The 26,811-nt window shown below is 35.4% G+C and overlaps 1 protein-coding gene across 1 annotated transcript in view; it reads right to left on the bottom strand.

Moving 5' to 3' along the window:
* LOC110824574 (DNAJ heat shock N-terminal domain-containing protein) overlaps positions 1-26,811 on the bottom strand; it is a 36,240-nt gene that overhangs the window by 1,317 nt on the left and 8,112 nt on the right. Inside the window, exons 11-18 of the mRNA XM_088211636.1 lie at positions 16,001-16,036; positions 11,531-11,667; positions 11,265-11,335; positions 11,131-11,184; positions 9,123-9,265; positions 2,023-2,163; positions 788-1,015; positions 509-568 (exon numbers count right to left, since the gene is read on the bottom strand). Coding sequence (XP_088067762.1) covers positions 509-568; positions 788-1,015; positions 2,023-2,163; positions 9,123-9,265; positions 11,131-11,184; positions 11,265-11,335; positions 11,531-11,667; positions 16,001-16,036 — 870 coding nt within the window. The remainder of the gene's footprint in view (positions 1-508; positions 569-787; positions 1,016-2,022; positions 2,164-9,122; positions 9,266-11,130; positions 11,185-11,264; positions 11,336-11,530; positions 11,668-16,000; positions 16,037-26,811) is intronic.

Raw genomic sequence — 26,811 nt, forward strand, 5'->3', positions numbered from 1 at the left:
ATGGAGAAATAAGCAATACCATTAAAAGTTAAGAGGAAAATAAACAGTCAAACCAGACACAAATTATAATATACAAAATTTAGGGTTTATGGTAAATTGCCAAGCCTTTTCCTAAAACGGGTGGGACATAGGACTCAAACTGGAGTTGTTAACTTTACAATGAGAGAGTCATGCGACCTGAGTTAGACGTTTTTAGCCGAATATTAATTCATTTAATAGAAGGCCAATGGAGCATAGCTATCAACCAGTAGTGCAGTGCATATATTATAGGTACTTGAAATAATATAAAAGCCAAAGTTTGTTCTGAACAGAATTTTGAAGAGCCTTCTCAACGGAACCAGAACATAATAAGCTATATTTATTAGATAAGAAGATTCAGCATGTGAAATAACTTTACCAAAACCCACAAAGGACAGAACTAAGTGCAAAAGAAAAGGAAACAATTATGAAAGTTCCAACAAATTATTAAACAAGTAATTTATAATTTTCATCACAAAGATGTACTTACGTAGAAGGGGAGATCCTTAGAGTCACCATCTTCAACCATATTTGAGATCCATTTGATGATCTAAAACAAAACACAAAAAAGGATCAAGCAGCAACTTATACACATTAGAAAGCATCAATCGACCAAAAGAAGTGAATTAGATTAATGATGTGACTATATTATTGGTCAACAAGCTGTGACGCAGAATCTACATCCTCTTTCTGTGGCATTTCACAATTAGAAGTTCACAAGAAAAAATCAACAAATATGACACCAAATTTCACAATTAAACACTCATACCTGTGGGATTTCAGCTGAACCATTGTAACTAACAACAAGCTGTGATGCAGAATCTACATCCTCTTTCTGTAATTGCCAAATTGTTTTTGGCTTCTTCTCATGCTTAACATCTTCAGTAACATTCCTCATATAGCGCACAATCAATAGCTGAGGGACATCAGTTACAACTCTCCTTGGCCCACAAGTTTCATAGCTGGTTTCTGAGTGAAGGTAGAAAAAACAGTATTTCTGGAGAAAAACTGACGTGTATCAGAAAATTCAGACACAAAAGGAGTTTCATATAATTAACACTAAGAGTAATAAGTCAATGATCTTTCCTAGAATTGTAACTGGAAGGCTGATGTAGCCCAGTGGGATATGATTCAGAAAAGAAAGAAAAAGGAACTCCAAATCTATTACGGCATGTTTGATTCATTGAATGCAATAGGGGTGGAACGAAATAAAGGTTTAGTGGGAATTAACAGCAACTGTAATATAATTATGGTTATATTACGTTGTTTAGTTGGTTTTTTATTTTGATGAAAATTGTTTAGTTGGTATTTAATTACCAAGTTGGAGTAACAATAAAATAGGCACCAAATGACTAAAATACTCCATAATTATACATCAAAATTTAAAAGAGTACACCATTTATTCTCAAAAAAAGAAAATTGACTTAAAAAAGATTGTCCTGGACTGGTTGCATGACCAATCATCTTCCTCTTTTAGTGGAAAAAGAGGAGAATGGAGGTTTATGCATAAGAGGTGTAAAAGAGAAAGAAAAGAAATAAGGAGGCAACAGAGGAAGCAAGGAGCCCTGATTTACTGAGAGCAAAGTTGAGATGGAGAGATTTCATTAAGGGGTAAGGAATTTATGGATAGCCAGGTATTTTTCTTTCTTCATCAGTATTTGTATGCTTTGATTTATTCAGTGATTACAGAAGTGGATAGCCATTGTGACAGAAATTGTGCAAGAGATGAATGATAATTGAAAAACTATAAGCATTTCAATCCCATCCTGGATGCAAGGTCAAGATGATAATTTTCCCATCTCAGCTACTTGGTACATAATTTGCACTACTAGAAACTGGTGAAAGTTTGAATTTGCCCCCTTTTTGGGGTCAAAGAACCTTGACGTCAGGCATAATGTTTGATTGAAGTGAAACTAACATAACCTTCGTGATAATTTTATTTGTGCTAAAAAAGCAAAACCAAAATTGTAGTCAACATGAAGGTAACGGATAAGATGGACTCACTTGTTGGGCTTCACCATCAAGCCAAACAAACGTCAATCTCTTTTTTTCCAGTGCGATTGCTGCTGTAGCCATGCTCTCGTCATTGCCAACTGCATTTGGTTCATTGTAACTTGATAATTTTTCCTGGACCCTGTACATGGTCTATAAACTTTTATAATGCCTCATTTCCACAAATAAAGAATATATATGCATCAAGAAACATATGAGATTCAGTAAAGAATAAACATTACAGCATTATATAATGTATAGTACTTAATATTCTTGTAACGTTTTCAACTAAAGTTCCTAGTAGGCTGCCAGTGGGGGAAGGGAACAACTGAATGGAAGTAATGAACATAACACCACTAATGCTTTCACAAAAGGCTTCTTCCAAATAACAAAACCTACATTTTGCAATCCGACATAATCATTTTCTTTTTACAGAAAAAGATGTTTTATTAAGACTAGAGGGAAAATTAAGTAGAAAGAGGGTGATACTCCTTATCATGTCAACCCATAAAAACCAAAGAAAACATAAGAAATCAGAGACCCAGCGAACAAATATGTGGCCAGGCCATTAATGAACAAAAATGATAGTCTCCCAATTCTGATGGAGATCAGAAATGGTTCTCTCAGACAATTGTCCATGTGTCTTGACCCATAAGGTTGCCAGAAAAGTTATTTTCTCCCAAAGCTCATGGAAGGATGTATGTCTCTCTTTGAAGAGTTTCCGGTTTCTTGCAAGCCATAGTGTCCATAAACCAGAGAAAATGGTTCCTTGGGACAATAATTTTGCTCCCTTTCTTCCCCTATCTCTCTCTTTATATAGACATAAGAAGCTCTCAACTGCAGGAGTGACCCAATGGAGACCCCCTTCCAAGTTATCTCATAATGGAGGAATGGGTGGGACAATCACACATCATCTTAACAGTATCTTTTTAAGAGCCCAGACAAATTCCCCAACATCCCAGAACTATGGTTGACATTTTTTTCTCAAGAATACATAGTAATGCACATGAAAATTACAAGCTCGAACACATTGAGCACAAAAGTTTGCACATATGTCAGTATCAGTGCTAAATGAAAGTAAACCAAATAAAAGAAACTGGTAAAGTTCCTTCTCCACTACATCCCAGGTCATCAGTTTGACAAAACGATTAAGAATTAGTGTAATCATCGTTAAGAGAAAGAGACTTGGAGGTTCAGAAAGGAATATGCTTATTTAACACTGAGTTGAGTCAAGTCAAATTTCACTTGTATGCAATATAAATGTGAATAAAATACAAATGTAATCAAGATAAGAACGAAAATAACAATCTGATTTCAAGTCAATTCCATGTCCAATTCAAGTAAATTGACAAGTAATAGTACAAACAAGCATTGTGGAAAATTGAATCTTTTAGTTAGTTCAATTATGCAGCAAGTATGTACATTATACTTGATTCTTATATCTAATAAAGACCCATGAATTATATAAGAATAAAGTAGCCTTGAACCAAATGAAGCGGAATAGTATAAAATAAACTTATTCTTAGTATTTCTGTTTGCTTCTTTATGTTCTTAATAAAGAATTTAAAGGAGTATGTGAGAGTTCCAGTTTTGAAAAATTTTTCGTGAATGAGGAAAAAGGTCAATCAGATTTTCCTAAACCAAATATCAGATAGTCACTGTTCATAAAATTACAATATTATGTGGTCCTTGTTTGATACCTGAAAATTTTTGTTACACAGTTTATTTGTAGGTTTAGTTCCTGTATTGGAAGAGTACTAAAGATATCTTCATTGCAAAATTTATTTCTCAAAGGAATTGCATTCTCAATGTTCCTTACAAAGAATCCCATTCTCACAAAAAGAAAAGAAGAAACAAAAGAATCCTCCATTCTTATTGCTTCTAATTAGCAAAAAGTATACGAAAATAGTGGATATTTCGTTTCATGTGTACGCAAGATAGCATGATGACCTTGAACAGAGATGCTCTTTTGACTGAGATTGAGGCTCTCAATTGCAAGGGGTTTTGGTCTTATCTCTCATCAAAAGGGAGAGGAGCTCTTCGGAAAGACTTGAGCTCTCTAATTTATTGATGTCGAAGAAATTGCTCCAGAGCAGAGATCTAGAATTAGATGGATCAAAGTGGGCTACAGCAACACAGGGTTTTTTCACATATTGGCTAGTTTCCATACAAGGAGTGACTTTGTTTCTCTAATATTTTCCTGACCTCTATCCAAAGCCATCTGACTGGAATCCTAATCTTAATGGAATTCTTCTTTTTGAGCTGCCTCATTGGTATGGGAATTTGGTTAAGAGAAAATTTAAAGAAGAAGAATTTCTACCCACACTGTCATCTTGCCAAGGTGACTGATGTGGACAAATAAAGTTGATTTGTCCACTTAGGAAGTTTGAGGATAAACCTAGGTATCACACCTAGGGTTCCTAGGTATCACACATAAGATTTGGTTGAATCACACAATCAAGTATTAATAAATTCTTAAAATATGTTATTGAATAATTGAATGATAATATCAGCAGTTACAGAAGTATTTATGGGGTGTTAATAATTTTTTCCCGTATTTGAACTCCGTCACTGCTGACAACCAGCCTTCTCAAGCAGTCTCTGTGAGCAAGGAGAATTGCTTCACAATAGCATTGCTTCTCTCCTGAATGAATTTCCTGATCAATGGCATCTTCACTGAGTAATCCGCCAGGCATTGCGCTTTATTTGGCAGCAGATAATAATCATGTGAGAGCACCGACGAGACCAAAACGGGTCAGGAAATTAACGTTGATGTTTACATGGGTCCACGTGGACGCCATATGTCCTCTATGTGGCATTCATGTAGACTAAAACAAATAACATCATCATCTACACATGCTGATATTTGATGGTCTTAAATTTTCCTAACGGCGATGGGTAATTTGCATATTTATAAAAGCTGATGGCTGATTTAAACCAAGGTGCAATTTAAAATTTTCCATAAGTTGAGAGTGAAATCAGGTATTTTGCCATTTCCTAACAAAGATAGAGTTTTTTTCTTTTTAGTTTGACCATAAGTTACAAACTTTGCGATCTTCTCACCTTTAAATTTTTTTTATATTTTTTGTACTTATGCATAGCAAGGGAAAACCTCTTTCTCTCATAGAAAATGAATATGTGTTTTTCCTCCCACTATGGTATACATTTCAATCATCTAGCCAAGGGCAACCAAGAAGAACATGAGTCACTTGCATGGGAAGAACATTACACAAGATGGTGTCTCTACACTTACTGTAGTGGAAAGGGACAAGGCATTGTTGAGTTACCAAGATTGTTATGTCATCAATCCATGCTACCTTGCGAATGTGGTTTTTTGAAAGTCTGAGACGCTCTACCAAATTTTTTGGCTTTAGGTCCATAAATTACAACATTTGAATATCATAGTACGACACTAATTATCTTCCTCAACTGTAAGTGTTGTAAGGATATGTTTGACTATAGATACAAGGAGTGTCTTCACAAGCATGTATCAATCATAAGTCATCATCATCGGGAAACATCATCGTTCCTGTCCTTCTTTTTTCTCTTCTTCTTGTATTATAAGTTAATTTTCTTAGGGCATTGATAAACTATATGGCATTGTCTTTGCACCTTAAGCATACTATTTCCCTACTTTTAGTGTTGGGCATGTCATAGTGTAAGGATCCCGAGTATAAACAAAAAGATATAAATTAGAAAGTACAAGATTTGTAGGGGTGTACAAAAAGAACTATGAAAATGTCTGCAGGAAATTCAAACCTAAAAAGTCTTTAATTTTCTCAAACTTTTAGTTAATCAGCCATTTCTTCTTCTATCTCCATTCAATGAATTTAGAGATTTCTTTTACAACTCCTTGGGTTTCCATAAAAAATTGACTATTTATTTACTTATTCTTGCATCTGTTCTTTCTTTATAAATCAATTATTTTCATCTGTGTAATCAACCAATGAATGAAATATTTTGAATACATTATCATTATTTCTCTCAAATTTCTATCTCTCTCTCAATATCTATCTTTCCTCTTTGATTTTCTATCTCTTCCTCTTGATATTCTTACTCTTATCTTTTTCAAATCATTCTATTTCTTCTCTCACTTTCCTTCTCTTTATCTCAAATCTAAATACATACTTTTTAAAAATAGAACCATGTGCCTGAGTCATGACACATAGCCTAATTTTGTGATAATTAGCTTGACTTGTAGCTCATTGTATACAACCTACTTGCACATCATAATTTTCTCCAAAGTTTCCCATAGATGTTGATTCCACAATGAAACATTCAAACTCCCTCCAAGTTGGATACCCAAAGTAGGCTTCAATGTCTATGACATCTTGGTAAGTTTGGATTGTTGTTGCACGAGGGTGCTGAATTAACTCTCTTTTAATATCAGCTCTGAGTCCTGCCTTGAATCTAAATGCTGCTTGACTATTATCTTCAACTGACTCCAAATTTTTAATTTTTCTAACTTCCAACATATTTAGTTAGAGATATGTTACCATGAGTTAAAGTGTAAGCTCAGTCACAATGTTTGCTGAAATAGCCGGGAGGTAAATACTTTTTAAAAAGAATGGCTTTCATCTCACTCAACGCTTCAATTTTGGTTGTCTCCTCGCTATATTCTCATCAGCACTGTAACATTATAATTTTGCAAGTCCAACCAACTTTATTTTTACAAATCTAATTCTTCAGGCATCTAACATGTCATACTAGTTAAATATTCTTCAATTGAGTTAAGTCAATCGAGGAAGACATCAAGATCTCTTTATCCATCAAAATCAGGAGCTTCCACATTTTACCTTCTTGATAATATCTCCAGCATTCATCTTCAACAATTCTTCTACTGGGAGCAGCAATCTGTACAACTTGCTAATTTTGAGCTAGCAGAACTACTTGTACAACGCGCAAGCGTCTCAATTCTTCCAAGATTGCTTTAATTTTGTTTTGCATTATCTCGAATTTAGTATTGTTTCTGCCTCGTACACATCTTGCTTAGAATTTATTAAGCATTAATTACCATTATGGCTGAAATTTCTCTTAACTAACACCGGAGGAGTTTCGCAGCTGTTTGGACGTAAGGTTTTGAGATTTTGAGCACATGATGCTTTTATCTCTGATAACAAATTGATATAGGATAAATAGGGTCTATTTGTCCACTTGTAGATTTGGAAACGGACCTAGATATCACACCTATGTTACTTAGTTATCATGCTTGAGATTTGATTGAATTACACAATTAAGTATTGAGAAATTCCTAAAAAAGCTATTAAATAATTGATTGATACTCTCAAGGAGGTTACAGAGATATTTATAGAGTGTGAAATAAGTCTCTCTCAAACAGACTAGCAAAGTATTTAAACTAGCAAGATAAGGAATACTACTACGCCTATGTGCCATTAGTGCAAACCCCTAGCCCTGATGGCTTCTATATGACCTCCTTGCAGAGAAAGCAGAGAGATGTTAAACATGCCTCATTAATTGTTCAAGGAGTTCCACCTAAATAGAGAGATTGCCTCCAACCTTATGCCACTTTCTTGTTCTCAGCCACTTTCTAGTTCTCATCTTCAAACTCAGGATGTTGGTTGCATTTATAAGCTTCTAACCAAGGTCCGTTCAATTAGACTAAGATATGCTATGGAGAAAGTGATTTTGTTGGATGTCTTCGAGGAGATGTCTATGGAGAAAGTGATTGGGAAGCCCAGTCAGCCATTTCCAACGAAAGAGAAATTCTAGATGCAGTGCTAGTGGCTAATGGAAAAACTGATGCAGCCATCAAGGACAAAGTAGGAATGTTTTCAAAAGTAGACATAAAGAAAGCATGTGACCATGTAGATTGGAATTTCATTTACTATTGCAGCACAGGTGGCTCTGGTAGTAAATGGTATATTCGGCTTTAGTAATGAATCTCTATAATCTCCTTTACAATGCTATCTAATGTGGGTTCTTCCTCCTTTTTCTAACCTTCCAGAGGATTGCATGAGAGGAACCTTTCTCCCTCCTATTTACTTTAAATAATAGTGAGCCAACCTGGAAGCTTTCCCCCAACTAGCTACTCTCATGGTGCTCAGAGGAAAAGATACGTGTGACTATTATTCTGATGGGCTTAACTGGGCTGTCAATGGCGTTTATATCCTCTAAAGTCTTGGCTTGAGATTGTATCCAAGTTAACAAGAACAACAAAAAGCTGATTGCTCTGGTTCCCCCACTCCATTTTTCGGACCATTTGGAGCAATAGAAAAGTGCTTGATGATATTATACTTAAATTTTCCAGGATTAGAAAAAGTCCCAAACCTTAATTCCAAACCTTACGGTTTTTGTTCAAAGATCATTTCTCTTCATTTTGGCAAAGATCCTATGGACCTTTTTAGACATTTTGATTGATCCTATTTTGTAAGTTTTTCTTTCAAAGCTTGCTTTTGTACTCAAGTGGACCCCCTTAGTGCCGTCTATCTACAATATCTTATTTTTTCTCAAAAATAAAAGATGGCAAGACCAGATTGTTGATCTCTAAATAACTTGGTGCTCCTTAAGGTACGGTTCATGTTCTCTTCTTTCTGGGCACAGTAGACAGCCACTAATAAGCTTCTGGAGATATTAAGGTTGTCGGATGTTTGCAAATGAAAAAGTTGCCAATTATAGACAATACTGCTGGGAGATGGGAGAACCTTGAAAATGAAATAATCACTAGGGTTTTAAAGGTGATGAACATTAAGTTGATAAGTTCAACATCTAGCGATATCCTTTTTCTTCTATTTTTACTCCAATTACAGGGATAAGTCCAGCTGTTGTTACACTGAAATTCTTATAACTCCACTAGGTAAGAGCTTACTTCTGATTTTTCTATCCTTTTTCATCATTTTCTCTTTTTGATTTTGGTGCTCTTGTTTATCATGTAGATACTCACCTGGATGAGGCTGCCTTGGAACAGTGTGATGATATTTCTTTTTGAACTTGTTAAAAAATTATAGTAATATCAAATAAAACTTGTATAAAGTTTGGATGAACACTCAACCAAATGATTGCAATGTAAACTACCAACTAGACTGAAAAAGGAGTATCTGTCAGAGTTTAATCTGCTTAAACCATGAAAAATAATCTTGCACAGAGATACCTACTTCCCGCATTTTGTTCAGCTCCAGACCCTGCCTTCCAACTAGGATGGCACAATACCATGTAAGTGTATCATACCCAGCACGAGAGTAACCTCGGGCATCACAACCCAATTCCATTGATGTCACACTCCTAAGTTGAGGAAGCCCTGAAAACACAAGGAGTAAGAAATCATACAATTTAACATCTCATCTCATGGTAATCTATTGCAGACACTGAAAAGATATTCCAAGTCAAATCAATTCAGTCATGCCCAGACATTTGTTCCTTAACCAGCTTCATTGTACCAATCCGAGCATTAGAAGAACTACAATTTATTGTTCTTTTCTTTATAAAAAAAAGTATATGCAAAATATAGTATGGAAATGCCACCATGAACACAAGGGTGTAAATACAAGGCCGGATTCTTTTATCAATTTGCAAGGAAAAGATATTGAACAACCTTAGTTCAACATAATTTTAATACAAACTAGAAGTTCTGTTAACAAAAGGCAAGAAAAGGGTTCCCACCAGCTCCCAAGTAGAGGCATATGTTACTGAAATTTTGAACTTTGTAAATTCTTCTTAATATGAAAATAGAAAAAACAAATGTCCGTCCTTCAAAAATTTAGTCGGTGTAACTCCTCCCTTTTTATATATCGGAAAAGAAATATTGTTAAGATAAGAAGGAAAGCTTTACAAACAAGCAACAGATAAGTTATCCAACTGAAGCAAAGAAGAATAAAACAAAAAGTAAAAATAGAAAGCACCAAATTGGAAAGAATCACTTGACTATAGCATCCCAGCTCCTACTAAGCACCGTGAGGGAGATGTCACAGTATTTCCCATGAGCCTTGGCCCAAAGGGAAGCCAGCAAAGTCATTTCAGAGTTGTCAAACATCCGCTGATTTCTTTCTCTCCAGATAGTCCAAAGACTAGCAAACAACAGTCCCTACCATAGTGGTCTAGCCTTTACCTTAACCCCGACAGCCAGTGGTACAAGTATGGATGAAACAATCTAAAGGAGTAACCCGTACTAGGTTAAAACTATTAAAGAGCCTGACCCATAACTTCCACACAATTTCACGGTGTAGACAGTCCCTCCCTTATGGTACATAATACATAAGTCAGGAAACAAAGCTTGGTTAGGCCTACGAGTTTGCAGCAACTCATTCGTGTTAAGCCAGTTCAGAATTGTAATCTGCACGAAAACCTTTACCTTTGAGGGAGTCTTGACTTGCCAGAATGTTGGTAAAGGTACTTTGTTATATGATTAAAAACGATTTACATGTATATGTATCCAACGGGTCTAGATTTCATATCCTGCAATCAGGCTGCTGAAATGTTGAAACAATTGTAACAAGCTTAACATGGAAAAGAGTTCAACAGTTTCTCCATCATTTAACCAAAAAAAAGTGAAAGTTCCAAGTCAGAGAACTGTTGGAAACGTAAAAGAATTGGTCAATCAGGATACTGTGGTGGGAAGATATGCAAAAAAGATGTGGAACTGGACACCCAATGATGGGTCGCTCCTCCGAAGATCCTCCCGAAAGAGGACATTGGAACCGTCCCCCACTTTATACCCAGTATGGGGCTTATAAATGTTAAGCAAACTTGAAATGACCTTCTCTGAACTTTTTTGATTGGTGGATCTTGTGGCTACAGCATCCCAACCACTCCACTGACTCCCATAAACACTTTTGATTACTTACCACGAAGAATTAGGCTCCTAGAAAAATGGCATAGCCACTTAACTAATGATGACAAGTTCCTAGATTTAACATACCTCCCATTTCACTAAGTGATCTTTCCTATCCTCATCATTCCCTGCCCATAAAAAATTCCTCATCATACCCTCTAAGCGCTCAATCACATTGGTGGGAACCTCAAACAAACACATATAGGGAATATGGATACCAGATAGATATGCCTAGATAAGAGTATCCTACCTCCCAACGAAAAATATGAAAGTCTCTATTGAAATGAAGTAGAAGTAACAGAGTTAACCAAACACTGTCAAGTTATTAAAAATACCTAGTTCTTTGTTCTGCTCCAAGACATTTTGAAACCAGGGCTCATTGAATGATCCTGTGACAAGCATTTGTTAGATTCTGTATCCAAATAACCCAAAATCAAATGAAGTGAAAAACCAAGACAGGGTAACATGCCATGATAGACAACAGGTTTTACACCCGGATCTTTTAAAAAGACAACAGCAGGGGCAGATTCCACTCCAAAACTGTTAACAGTGGAAAAACCTCAGATGTTTAGTCCATGGCACAAAAGAGTGAAGAACAGGACCTGTAACAACTAAAAAAGTTAAAGATACATAATTGTAGATGCAATCTATATTTTACAATTAGAACAGAATCCTTTTTCAGGAATCAAGATATTGAGCAATTTGAAGAAAATCAAAGAAGAAACATTCACATACGAATTCCACCAAAAAGAAGATTCCTCTTTCCTCCATAGAACATAGGCAAAAGAGATATAATTCCAGTAATCCTTTGCAGCTTGACGTACAAATGGTGTTGCACGCTCTCCTGTTTCTGAGAAGAAAATGGCTTTCACCTATGTGCCAGAAGCATGAAATGGTGAGAATTAAAATTTTATTTCAAAAAAGAAATGGTGACAATCAAAATGACTTGATAATATTCTTCATGAAATATAGCAAATGTAAATCAAATCAAAACCACTAAAGACCACTAAACAACTAAAGATTATCCAGTGGGAAAAAAAATCTTTTTTAGTTAAAGGAAAAGCTTTTACTAACAAACTTCCTGTAGGTAATGTTATTTTTCAACAAAAGATGAAACCCAAATGCACGATAAGATCAATAAATTCACTAATGAGCCACCAGAATTGAGTATAGTTTTATCAAATGAGCCACTGCAATTGATAACAATGGAGATAATTCGAGTATATAAAGATAGAGCATAGTTTCTTGATGTTCTTCTATTCGGATAAATTTTCCATCGCATGCAGGTTCATGCATACTCATTCAAACATAAGGAAAATATTCATAAATAAGCTGCAATAAATGAAAAAATGGAAATAATGTTAATTAAAAAAGAAAAATGATGCTTGTGACGCCACCATGTTCATACTAAGAAAAAACCTTTCTGTTATAGTGCATATACAAAAAACATTTTTTTAATTAATTATTCTTCTACATGCCATATAAATGAAGCCCCCTTGAGAACAGATTTGCAATAAGGTCACTACTCGGGGAAACAAGTAAGTTCTTCCAAGCAAATTCAAAACTATTAGATTATTAATTCAACCAGAATAATGTTAGCCTACATTCAAAACCTAAAAGCTTAAATTTACAGGTTAAAAAATATTTATTACATTTCTTGAACTAGATTAAAAAATGAAGATTCAAAAATAAAGAATACTAGAGATAAACATAAATGGTAAGCACAACCATGTCTTCTTGGTGCTAAATCCATTTAAGATATCTCTTCATGGTTTGAAAATGAATCATGAACAAGTATTTTGATTTACTCAACATGTTAGAATTCAACAGCCTGAATTATGAGAATATGCTGCTAGCAAGGTTACTTCCCAGAAATTGGATTTGGCTTGCTATATTCAAGGAAATAAATTGGTACAAGGAACCACAACAATGACATGATATTTGCTGAACCACACCACCATAAAAGAGCATAAATTTTATAGATCACCCATTCCTTGAAGATGTGTTTAATAGATCTCGCCACATTCCTTGAACTAGGGTAAGAAATGAAGCTTTAAAATCAAGTATACAAGAGATGAAGATAACTGCTTGCATAACCTATGATTTCTTGGTGCCAAATCCATTCAGATAATCTTTCAAGGATGAAAAGTGAAAGAAGTGCTAACTGAAGTAGTTCCATTTATTCAACATGCTAGTATGATTTGACAGCCAGACTTACATAAAATATGCTGCCGGTAAATTAACCATGTTCATGGAAGTAACTGCTAAATTAACCACAGAAATGACAAATGACATTGGCTGACTCCAAAACTGCTTTTTAAACTTGTTAAACATACAAATAATCAACAGCTTCACAACAAAATTATCTCATCAAAATCTAGCTTACCCTACGTGCTTTAAAGACTAAAGCTAGCATGCAGTGCTATTAACGTGTTTTATTCCAGTTTGATCCTAACATCACAACAGAAATGAGAGAGTAAATTTAGCTGATATAGTAGTACATATCACACTTCCCGTTCAATAAACCACTGACATGACAAAAATTTATCATATTGATATAAGCATATGTTAAGGAAAGTATGTAATTAGGCTACAGGCATTACAATAAAATACATCCTACGTAATTAAGGCTTCTTTAACCACACAATCTCATCCTTTATCTATCAAGAAGGGATTATGTATGAATCATCATATGTTCACACTCATAAAAAAAGGAATGATGGAACGTAAGAATGGTTATCTTCTTGCAACCACTAGAGCCTTTCTATTCTAAAACTACGTCTGAAAACAATATTGGGTTAAAACCGCCTTCACAGCCACACATATTATTAACCGCTTACCATCAAGTTCACTAAAATTCAAAAGTCCATAGAAACCCTTACTAAATTTTATTCAGAAATAAATGTTAGAAACCATCTAAAATTGCAAATATTTGGATGTGTCACCTATGTTAACATTCATCCACATCAACAGAGAAAACTTAATTCTAGAGCATTGAAATGTGTATTTATTGGATACTCTCTTCTCGAAAGAAGTACAAGTATTATCATCCACAAACCAAAAAATTATATGTATCTGCAGATGTTGTATTTTGTTGCACAAAACTCAAAATTTTCTCAACTGTATCTTCAGGAGGAGCCTATATTAGAAGACAAGAATATCGAGTTCTTTATCTTACCACTTTTTACACATACTTAACCACCACCACAAGAAAACCCATAGAAACCACCAGAGAACCAGCCCACTCAAGAAACTATACCTGACCACAGATTCATCATATGCATACAAGGAGGAAGAATCTCAAACCGAAGCAGGTTCAAGAATCCAACATGAATTATGAGGCTGAAATAAGATTTGAAAACCCTACACAGTCTGATAATGATATTCTCATTGTAATTTATAAAGGAATCAGGACATGCACTAAATATCCCCTTCATTCTATCTCTAACACTGTTTATGAGACATTATCATGCGAGAAATAAAAAAAAAAATATCATGAATGTTAAATGCAAGAACCAGATAAAAATCAAACATGGACATGGTAGACTTGCGCAAAAGGAAGAAGTCTGCAAGTTGCAAGTGGGTGTTTACAATAAAAATATAAAGCAGATGAAGCAATTGAGAGATATAACACAAGATCGATGGCAAAAGGATATACTCATATCTATGAGATAGATTATCGAGAGATAGTCATATTGATAGCTAAGATGAACACAATGCACATTTTGCTACCTTTAGTTGCTCATTTTGATAGGTAACTACAACTATTTGATGTGAAGAATATACTCATACATGGAGATTTGTAAGAAGAAATCTCTATGAAGATCCCACTAGGATTTGACAGAGCGCAAGATCACATAAAATTTGTAAATTAAAGATGACACTCTATGAATCCAAGCAATCACCAAGAATAAAATTTGGTAGTTTTGCAAGATTTGTGACATGCTTGGGATACAAGCAAGCTCAAGGAAACAACGCTTTATTTATCAAGCATTTTGGGACAAAGGGAATTATCACTCTTCTAATATATGTCAATGATATTATTATAACAGGAGATGATGAAAAAGAGAAATTGATGCTAAAAAAAATTTAACTAGAGAATTCGAAATCAATAAACTAGGTAAATTGAAGTATTTTCTCGGAATTAAAGTCGTTCGCTCAAAATTAAAGATCGTCATCTCCCAATAAAAATACATACATTACGTATCAATCCCAATCATAAATTGATAAGTTGGCAATCTGCTATCAAGAGATCCCAGCAGAGATCTTCATATGCTATTAAGAGATTCAGACAAACTAATATGTAAGCCAGATAGCAGAAGAGAATACACCAGTAAATAAGAAAATGTATCAAGATTAGGTAGAAAACTAATATGCCTATTATACATAAGATCTGGGATCGCCTATGCAGTAAGTGTTATAAGTTAGTTCGTGCACAGCCTTAAAAAAATACACTTATAGGCAGCATATAGAGTGTTGCAAACCTAAAAAAGTCACCTGGAAAAGAGATCATGTTATGAAGAATGACAAGTTGATCTTAAAAGCCTATATAGATGTAGACTACGGAGGATCAGCAGTAGATAGAAAATCTACCACAAGTTACTATACCTTCTTGAGAATATCTTGGCTATATGAAGGAATAAGAAGCAAAATATAATTGCAAAGTTGAATGCAAAATCAGAAATCCGAGCAACAAAGAAATTAGAAGATTTAAATATCAAGTGGGACAATAAATCGGTCATAGTATTACCTATAATCCGGTATACTATGATAAGACCAAATATATTATTGACAGATATTTCATCAAAGAAAAACTAGACAGTGACCTAACATGTGCCCCACACATGCCGACCATCTCTCAACTTGTAGATGTGTTAATTAAAGACTTAAGTAATCTAGCATTTCAAACTATCATTGGCAAGTTAAAGTTGGATAATATCTATTCCCCAATTGAAGATGAAGTGCTAAAGAATATACTTAATTAGGTTAAAAGATATTATGGTAAAATACATTCTATGTAATTAATCGTTTATCTCATTTTCTATTAAAGAAAACTTATATATATAGAATTGTAATATTCAACAAGTACACATTCAACCGTTCCTCACAATATAACTACACCTTTCTGAGAGAATGAAGCGAGCAAAAAAAAAGAATAACAAGATTTTAGATTGAAAAAATAATAGATCTGAAAGGATAACGAACCTTATGGGAACCACTTCTTGCAAGAAATTTTGGAACCTGGCATAAAATATTAAGACAGTAAAGATATTATTATGAGATGTAAAACCACAATAGCATTCCTATTCTTCAATAACTTAGAATTTTATTTTTCTTATTTATTTTTTTTATTTATTATATTAGTAATTTTATTTCCTAATCCTATCACCATTAGTATTTCTCAATTTAATTCTATTTGGTAGTAGTTCCTATGAAAACATTATAAATATCTTTTGTAATCTCACTTTTGAGGCAGAGCACACTTATTTAATAACATATTTTGATAATTTTCTCAACTTTTTTTTAATTGTCTAATACAATCAAGTTCTTAAGTATGATATCTAGAGTTGTTTATATGTAATGCTTAAGAAATCCTATATGAGATGTTAACATTTTTATTCTCAAATCCTTATGTATACAAATTAATTATAATTTGTCCTACATCAATTGGTACAAAAATTAAAATAATCCACATCCTACAAACTCAAAACCCTATTTTTTTGTTCTTTAAAAGAAGCTACTAAAGCATTTAAGGACAGAAAAAGATCACAAAGCCAGAGAATAAGTTATACTCATCAATAAGAAAACTAAAAATAAAAAGTAAAGAATAAAAAACAAAAACAAAAAAAGAAAACAAAAAATAGTGAAACTATGAAGCCTATAAGTCGCAATTGCAAGTTCCTAATGACCATTAAGAGGTAAATCCCATAGCCATCACCGGAAGTTCTAGATGACCGCATTACAAATCTCCTTGATCCTGTCGTTCATCGAAATCACAACTTGCAAAAACCTTTGACTTGCAACCCCTACCTCTCATCGAGTCACTTGAAAAAAAAAATTGTCACCATCTAATGATTGAACATTAATAGATGAGCCCTGCGCTCGTCCAACCACAAATCTTACTTGCTCGGTTAGTAATGTTTTAACATTCTAGCACTTGTGACTAGGCCAGATTCTTTCTTCAATTAGACTAGTTCAACATTGATTCAAGAAAATTTTAATTAATTTGTCATCTCGTCTAAGTTGCAAATTACATATAACAACTTTAAAGATAGTCACTATAGTCAGATTAATTGCTAATCAAAATATGTATGAGGCAGACACCACTACTAGATTTGAGAAAATGCAAAAGGCAATTGAAAATTTTTAAAAATTAAGACTCTTGTGCACTATTCAAGTACCTCCATCAGTTTGAAACCTGAAAGTAGCCAACGACAATGCAACTAATAGGAGACATATTGAAGATAATACTAGAGATATTACTCCAAAGGTAATGGTAAAAAACTCCTTATCTTGAAGGATCCCAACTTCTTTTTCAATTAGCTTAACTCAATGGAAGAATACTGTAACTAGTATGACATGTTAGATGCGTGGATAGAAGAATATAGTATTGATCAAAATCTAGCAAGAATGAGACAACCAGCAGTTGAACATGGGATAAAATGAAAATCACTCGCCATAAAGAGTATTTACCTCAAACTACTTTGACAACCTTTGGTATTAAAGAAAATGACTGATTCTCAAGGAGAAACTTGAAGGTTAAGGTTTTAAATCATTCGGCGCTTCCAAATCTATTACCAAGTTTTATTAATCAAGGGAGAAATGATACATAATTAGTTAACTCTAGATTATATAAATAGATTAGAAATTAAAATTATTTGTTGATGATACCCTTACCTTTTGTCAGCCAGAAGAAGAGATGGTCATGAATTTGAGATGTATTCTTTTATGTTTTCAAGCTAGATCTGAACTGAATATCAATTTGTGTAAGTCTAAATTGGTGATGCTGGGGAGTAAGGGAAATGGTGACAGGTTGGCTAGAGGTCTTGGTTGCAAACTTGTCAATTTGCCTATTAAGTATTTGGGTTTACCATTGGGAGCTAAGTTTAAGGATGTAAAATCATGGGTCCGATAATTGATTTATTTGAGAAAAGACTTGCAAGTTGGAAAAGAAACTATCTTTCAAAAGGGAAAAAATTAATTTTGATTAAAAACACTCTTAAAAATCTTTCTATTTATTATTTATCTGGTTTAACTATCTCTGTGAAAATTGTAAAGAAGTTTGAGAATATACAATGTCGCTTTTTATGAAGGGACGACGATAGAAGCCGTAAATATCATTTGGTGAAGTGGGACGAGGTGAAACTACCAAAGTGGAAGAGGGGGTTTGGGTATTCGGTTTTTGATGGATTTAAACAAGGCGTTGTTGGGGAAGTGGTTGTGCAGATGTCATTCGGAGGATGAGAGGTTGTGGTGCAGGGTTATTGAGGCAAGGTGGGGGGATATTGTTGGGAAGGGGATTGGTAGGGTGTCTGGCAAGCCTCACGAGGTGGGTCTTTGGAAGGGTATTTGCATGGGTAGGACGCAGTTAATGGAGGGTATACAGTGGAAGCATAGGAGGGATAATATCATTAATTTTTGGGAAGATATATGGATTGTTAGGAGTAGTCTTATGAAGACGTATTGATTGTAGGGAGAAAGAATGTGGTGGTTGAAGAGGTATTTAAGGGAGTGGATGGGAGGAGTGGTTGGGACATTAATTTGGTTAGGAATTTGAATGATTGGGAGATTGATGAGTTCACAATGCCACTACAAGTTCACGCTGATTGTGCAATTACAAAACCACAAAGATAAGATCACTTGGAAATTCAAAAAGATGGTATCTTTACTGTGAAGCTCTTCTATGGCTATTTGGCTAATAAGGAGAAGGTTGGCTCGAAGTTTCCAGTTTGTTAGATTTGGAAAGCACAGGTGCCACTAAGAATTGTTTTTTTTTTCTTGGGAATCGGGTCGAGAATGTATTCTTACTATAGATAAGTTGATGAGAAGAGGTCATACTATGATCAATGGTTGCTACCTCTATATGGAAGTTGCTGAATCTTGCAATCATTCACTCCATTGGTGCCCGTGATCGATAGTCTTTGGCATATGGTGTACAGCTTACTGGATATTAATTGGATGATTGGAGACTCGGTCAAAAATGAACTCTAGGCTTGGACCAGGGTGGGGATCAGACCAAAACTTGCCACTTTAATTTGTTTGGCTATTTTTTGGGTGGTGTAGAAAAAGAGGAACAATAGAGCGTTCAATTGGTGTGTAAGGGGATATTAGTAAAATTAGAGACAAGCAGTTACAAACTCTTGCATCTCTAATTTTGGGTCATGATATATATGGGTGAGATGATTTTAGAAGAATATTGGATGTACTACCTGACTTGTAAATATTTTTGTATAGAAGAAGCACTTTTTAAAAATAAAAAATAAAAAAATAATGTATATATATAAACAAGGTACCAAGAGAGGGAGTACTACCCATTTACAAAGAGGATTTACAACCGTGTTAGTGTATTAATGACATTCTCAAAATCCACATCACTGATAATGTCATGACTAAATGATATTGACCCAAAATAACGTAACTATCTATTTTTCATTCTATTGATACTACTTTCAATATTGTCAAAAACCATACCATTCCTCTCCTTCCATATAACCTAAAAAACTGTCAATAGAATCAAGTTCGCAATTTTATTTTTTACAGATAGTCCATCCCATGCCCAAATTTTCTCTCTAGCAGATCCAACAATTACCCACTCAATTCCCAACAAACGATAAATCATACACCACAAACTGTGCACAGTCAGACAACACAAAAGAAGATGATTGCAAGTTTCCTTAGCTTGAAGACAACAGATGCAGCCATTAACCAGGATCCTTCCTCTAATTTTCAGTTTATCAATTGTCAAGATTCGTTACCAACTTCCGTTTTCCATATTTATTTTGCCAGGAAAATAACCCTACCCTCACTATTCTTTCTACATAGGAATTTGTAGTGAGATCGGACAGAGAAAAATCTGTTATCCTCAAGTTTCCACCAGATTTGGTCCTCACACATAGATACCTCCTGCTTTTCAAGAATCTGCATTGATTCTTCAAACTCACCCACCTCCCAATCATTCAAATTCTGGGAAACTTTGATATCCCACACAGCTCTATCATTCACAAACTGGACAGCATTCTCCACACGCAAATTCTTGGATTGAGTAATGCTGAAAATACTGGGAAATATACTTCTAAGGCTACCCATCCTGCAACCAATCATCATCCCAGAAGAAAATCTTGTTGTCTCTGCTCAGTTTCCATGAAAAACATTGCTGAAAATTAGTCTATTGCATCGGAATTTTTCTCCACAGTCCTCTCCCATGAGGGATTGTAATTCTACAGCCAGTCCTGCTCATCATGAAATTACCCCATTTTGAATGTACAATTCTCCTCCACAAACTGTTTTTTTCTTTCAAGTATCTCCACAACCATTTACCATGTAAAGCCTTATGAAACCCCCCCCCCCAATTTGGCAGGCTCTTTGATATTGTCTCATTTTACTAAATGGAATTTCCGAACATCATCACCATCACCCCAAAGGAATCTACATTGTATTGTTTCCAATCTTTTCGCCACCTTAGCAGGGATAGTAATTGTTGATAAATAATATATTGAGAGATTAGATAAAGTGCTCTTGATTAATGTGTATCTCCCACCTTTAGAGAGGAAATTTCTCTTCCACCCTGAAAGTTTTCTTTCAAACAATCCAATTTTGGCTCTCAAAACATGAGATCTTTGTATTTAGCACCCAGAGGAATTCCAAGATATTTAAAAGGGAATTTTACCTCCTTACACCCCAAAACAGCAGCAAACAGTCCAGCATCCCACTGCCATTGATTCTAACAATTTCAGATTTAAATAGGTTTATTTTGAGTCCAAAAACAGCATGAAAACACAGAAGTGTGCATTTTAGATGTAGTAGATTCTTAATTTTTGGTTGACAGAAAATCAGGGTGTCATCTGCAAAGAATAAGTGAGATACTTCGATGGTGTTCTCTTCTTTTCCAACCAAAACACCTCTGATCAAATGAAGTTCCCTTACCCTATCCAAAAGACCATTTAGAGCCTCCATTACTATAACGAAGAGTAGAGGAGATAAAGGATCGCCTTGTCTTAAACCTGTAGATCCATTGAAAAATGTTGAGGGGTCTCCATTCACAAGAATGGCAAAAGAAGTGGTAGAGATACAATTCTTCATCCATGTTCTCCACTTCAAACCAAAACCCATCCTAAAAAGTATATAGTCAACAAAATTCCAATTAATGTGGTCATAGGCTTTTTCCATGTCAAATTACGAACCAACCAATTCTTTCTGTTCATCATAAGGTCATCAGCCATTTCGTTAGTGGCCATTATAGCATCAAGAATCTGTCTACCATCCACAAAAGCATGTTGACAATCTCCAATAACCACCCCCATCACCTTTGCAAGTCTTCTAACCAGCACCTTAGCAACAAACTTATACATACACCCGACCAAACTAATAGGTCTAAAATCCTTAAATTCATTTACACCACTCTTCTTGGGAATAAGAGTGACAAAAGTGATGTTTAAGGATTTAATAAATTTTCAATTGGAGTGCAACTCCTTGAAAACAGCCATAATGTCCTCCTGCAGTAGGGGCTAGAAACTCAATAAAAAATTCATACCAAAACTATCAGGACCCGGCACTTTATTACCATCACAAGATTTTAAACCATCAAAGACCTCTTCAGCAGTAAAATCTTCTTCCAGTGACTATCTGCACACATCAGATATTCTGCAAAAATGAATACCATCCAATTTGGGTCTAAAGGTATGCTCTTCTCTGTATGGGTTCTCAAAGCGTCTCCTGGCAGCATCTCTCAATTCAGAATTTCCCGAAATTTTCCTTTTGTCCACCAGAATTTCCTCAATATAATTAATCCTGCGCTGATGGGAAGCTAAAGCGTGAAAATACTTTGTATTTTTGTCCTCCCTCCCCCCCTTCCAACCACTTTTCTCTAGATTTTTGTTTCCACAACAATTCCTCATCCTTCAAAATAGATGTCAGCTGTAATTTCAGGATACCCCACTTGTTTCTTTCATCCTCATCAAGACCAAATTCATCTTCTTCAGAATCCAAAATGCTAATCTCGGACATAGCAGTTTCAAATCTGCATTTCCCTGTCAATCTCTCCTCTTTAGTCCTCCTGCTTTTAATTGCATTCTTCAAGACTTTGAGTTTGCAAGCAAATCTGTAGCTGGTACAACCCTAAATCCCACAATTTCTCCAACAATCTTCAACCAGTGATCGGAACTTCTCATTCCTCAGCCAAATATTCTCCAATCGAAAAGGAATAGGGCCCCCTTGGATTCCCTCAGCCTCCAAACATATAGGATAATGGTCAGAGGTGAGACGAGAAAGGATTTTGTGGCAAACATTCATCAAATCCAACAGAAAGTCAAAAGAGATAAAGAATCTATCAATTCTTAATCGGTTGTTTTGGTTGGATCAAGTCCATTGGCCATTTGAGATCGGTAAATCATCAACTCCCAGAATCTCCATAGTAACTCTAAATTCATCAGCTTCAGTTCTTGAGAAATTATTGTCACTTCTTTCCTTCCTTTCCAAGATTATGTTAAATTACCTCCAATAACCCACTTGCCACCCCATTTGGTTCTACATGCTATCAATTTTTTCCATAATTTCATTTTATTCACTCAATTACCCCTACAAAAAACCTCAGTGAACATCCACTCAATATTACACCTACCATTTTTGAAAACACATGACAAGGTGCATTTACCTTTAATCACATCCGTGCAGTTCACCCAATCCTTCCTCCAAAGAATAACCATCCCTCTAGCTGACCCAATAGAAGGAATTGTGTGCCAGTCCCTACTGTTATCACACCATACACTGTTGATCATATCGGTTGAGAAGTTAGCCACTTTCATTTCTTGCAAACATACAATGGACGGCTTCCATTTCTTCAAACAACCTCTTATAATCAGTCTTTTGCCCCTACAGTTAATTCCACGGATATTTCAGGAGACAATCTTTCCTATCATTTGCAAAGTATCCTCTCCCCACTTGCTGTCTTTTCAGCTTCTTTTCTACCTTCATAATTTATGAAGGATTCCAATCTTTTTAACTCTCTAGAGGTGCCATGACTCGTTTTCTTCTTCTCTTTAAATGCATGTCCAGTATTCTTTTTTAGCAGTTTTCTTTTTTTAACTTCAGAGAAAAAGAAATAAGATAAATTTTTCATACTTTCAAATAAAACACCTATTGTCCTGCCAAATTTATTCACATTGTTGATCACCCACTGTGAGCAGTGATCCTCCACCTAAGCCAAGACATTGACTCCCTCCAGGCTCAGCTGAATTAATTCTTCTATCTTCGATCCGTGAACAGATGTTAAAGCCAAAGCTTCTTCCTCAACCACCACTAGTTCGTGGTTCCGCATCGAAATTTCATCTCTTGAGTATTCGACCATATTCTTCCCTTCTCCTTCAAAGTCCTCCATTGTCAAGAAAACAGAACACATATCTTCTTCTTGATCTCCAGATTCCATAATCCCAGTTACAGCATTCGTTCCTCTCCCATACACTTCATTTTCTTTTTCTTCCGCGATGAAACCTAACTGTTCTTTCTTGATTCATTTTTTTTTGTTTTTTATCCTAGGGTCAGGAATAAATAGCTCTTCGTCTTTTGTACTTGAAGACTCACCCCAGATCGGGGCTGGAACTGGGTCTGGATTCAGGTTAAGTTCTTTAAATTCAGAGGTATCTGCCATTATTTTGCATTTCTCCTTTTCTCTCCAAGTATAGCGTTTCTTCTCTTTTAGCCCATTCATTTTGTGGTCTTGATTTTGGCCCAAACAATTCAAGTTACATTCATCCATATTTCCAAAACGCGGTTTCATGCCGTTTCTAACATGCCACTTGCCCGACTTATGTTGTTTTTTCGGGTCGACCTGCTTCGAATCACCAACGGATTTCTTCTGCCCTACCCACAACATACTATTCTCCACATTTTGCAGCGCTGCCACATAAGTTCAAGCACCATCGAATTCCATCGAAATGTTGATTGGGGTATTACAATATGGGTAGTGAAAAGAAGCTTTCCACGGGCGATTCTTCTGAATCATATTCTTCTTGGATAGCTCCCCATTGTTCCTTTCGCGTTCAGGCACACTATTAGAAAATTTAACTGGTTTATCCACTAATTCAAAGGCTGCCACCATCAATTTCCACCATCCTCTCCCCTACATTCCCCCTAGAAAGAAGATTCTCTTTGCTCAACGATCTCTTTGTATCGTTAACACCAAGTACTCCCCTCTTCTATTAGAGCCAAAAGCCAGCCATAACTCGTAGTTCTTTTTCACCAAGTGTTTAGCCCAAGTACCCGGTCTCCTTCTCCACCAAAAATCATCTATTGCATCAAGGAACCATTCATATTCGTCTTTGTCTAAGTAAATTGATTTTCGGAACCCACGTCCATTTCCGGTAATTCATAGGCCATCAGTTTTCTTTCCATCACAATATAAATCGTAAGATTTATTCTCAATAGCAAGAAATCTTCGTCTATACGAGCTCATGGAAAGCTTGGCCGACCAGGGTACGATGTCGGAAAAAAGGTTAGAGAGAAAACGAGAAATGCAGTATCTGGAGCAATCTAGAGAAACTCCATGCTCAGACTAGGGGAAGCACCCCCTTAGTGTCATATGCATAATACAAGTTTTTATTTTTTTTTAAAAAGACTATTTAGAATTCTATTATTAGTTTATTATGATTTTCGTAACTTTAGAATTTCTTTATTCTTTTTAGTATTCAATTTTTGTATTCCTCGTCCTATCAGTATTAAAATTTCTTAGTCTAATTTTTTTTAGAAAGGTTAGTTAGAAACTAATATAAATACCTTTCAGGATTCTAGATTCGCGTAATAGTCTCTTAGGCCTGCCGTTGGGGCTTCAAGGTGTCATTAGGTGATGCGGGATAATAAATTGGCTTATTATGTCGAATGCGTTGAAGGTTATTTCCCTCTTTAAGTTCTCCTGAATATTAGGGCTAAGGGGACTTGGTGATTACTTGTTTGTATGGCTTCAATTCTCCTTGGTTCCATACTATTTATGGGAGGAGCTTTCGTATATGTGTGGTTTATATAGCCCTTCTTGGTGCATTGTGGAGATTTTAATGCCTACAGGCATCTGTCTACGATGTTGGACGATAAGAGGGTGACAGCAACAATGAGGAATTCCAATAATCTCTTCCATAGCTGAGCCAAAACCTGATATATGCTGCCAGAAAATTTTTAGTTAGTTAAGTTAGTAGGTTACCTAACATGTAGTTCTTTCTGTCTTTAATGTTGGTTAGAGGTTTTGGGAGGAATAGGAAAGAGCTTTAGGAACAAGAAACTAGACAGTTGAGTAGCAGAAAAGAGAGAAATTGAGAGAAGAGAGACCAGAAGTAAAAAGAAGGTAATTCTTTTACTAGGTTTTTCTGATAATGAACAGATTATCAGAAATATACAATGTCGCTACTCTTTACCTTCTTTTTAAAATAGTAAAAGAATTACGTTCTTTTTACTTCTAGTCCCTCTTCTCTCAATTCATCTCTTTTCTGCTACTCAACTGCCTAGTTTCTTGTTCCTAAAGCTCTTTCTTATTCCTCCCTAAACCTCTAACCAACATTAAGGACAGTAACTGGCCAACCCATGGGTCTGCAGCCTAACAGGTCATGACCTTAGGAGTCTTCTTCTTTTAAATGTTCAATTTACATGGTCAGTGACCAGGTAGAGTTATGTCATGTCACATTGATCATTTATTGTCTCAAATTGCTGGGAAGACAATTTCTCGAATTTAGTCCAGGAGGTTCTTTCCTGCCCTATTTCTGACCATTTTCCTATTTTACTAGAGTCCAGCCAATTGGATTGGGGTCCCACTCTATCCCGTTTCAAGAAAATACAATTGACCCACCTTGACTTTATGGAAAGTGCTAGGAATCAGAGGGAGTGTTATCTTGAAGCATGGAAGGGTTTTAGATTCATTGAAGAAGTTGCAATTCTTAAGGATAAGTTGAAGGCCTGGCATAAAAATGTATTTTAAGTGATAGTAGAATTAGGAAGATTAAATTCTTCATGAGATATCCTCTATCGATCGGGATGCTGCAAGTAATAGTATTAATGAGCATCAACTTGCCAGGTATTCTACCCTTAAGATTGATTTTGAAGACGTGTTTGTTGAAGAGGAGATCAGTTGGAGACAAATAATAAAATATGAAATAAGGAGGTTGATGCCTACTCTAGATTCTTCCATCAAATTATTAGCAGTATGAGGAGGAAGAGCCATATATCAAGGAATTAAGAGGAAATCAGAGGGATGACAGGGATGATTATCATTGAGCTCTACTAGAAGCTCAATGCGGAAGATTACACTGTCACTCTTTCATTGAGGGGCTTGATTGTTGTTCAATCGGCGAAAATAGAGCCAGTCGGATGGAAAGGCCTGTTGAGAAATTGAGATTAAGCTAGTGGTGACTGACCTCAGTACTAATGATGCTCTTGGTCCAGATAGTTTCACTATTGATTTCTTCAAAAAATTATGGGAATAACGTTAAAGATAACCTGTTAAAGGTTTTTGAGGAATTTTATCTCAATGGAAAGGTTGGCTTAAGAATAAAAGTACATTTATCCTTAAGAAAGATCGCTATATTTAAGGTCTCTTATTTCCAACATATTAGCCTGATCACTAGTGTGTACAAAATTATTTCCAGAGTTACCTCCTAAAGGTTGAGTGAGGTTCTTGAATGAGACCATTTCTATTTCACAGATTGTAGGGAGTAGGCAAATTTTGGTCGTGTCTCATATTGCCAATCAGGTTGTAGAAGATGTTAGGATGTCGAGATATATTAGGTTAGTTCTTAAGTTGGATTTAGAGAAGGCCTATGATT

Source organism: Carica papaya, chromosome 9 (assembly GCF_054855325.1).
Source record: "Carica papaya isolate Zhongbai chromosome 9, ASM5485532v1, whole genome shotgun sequence".
Lineage (NCBI taxonomy): Eukaryota > Viridiplantae > Streptophyta > Magnoliopsida > Brassicales > Caricaceae > Carica > Carica papaya.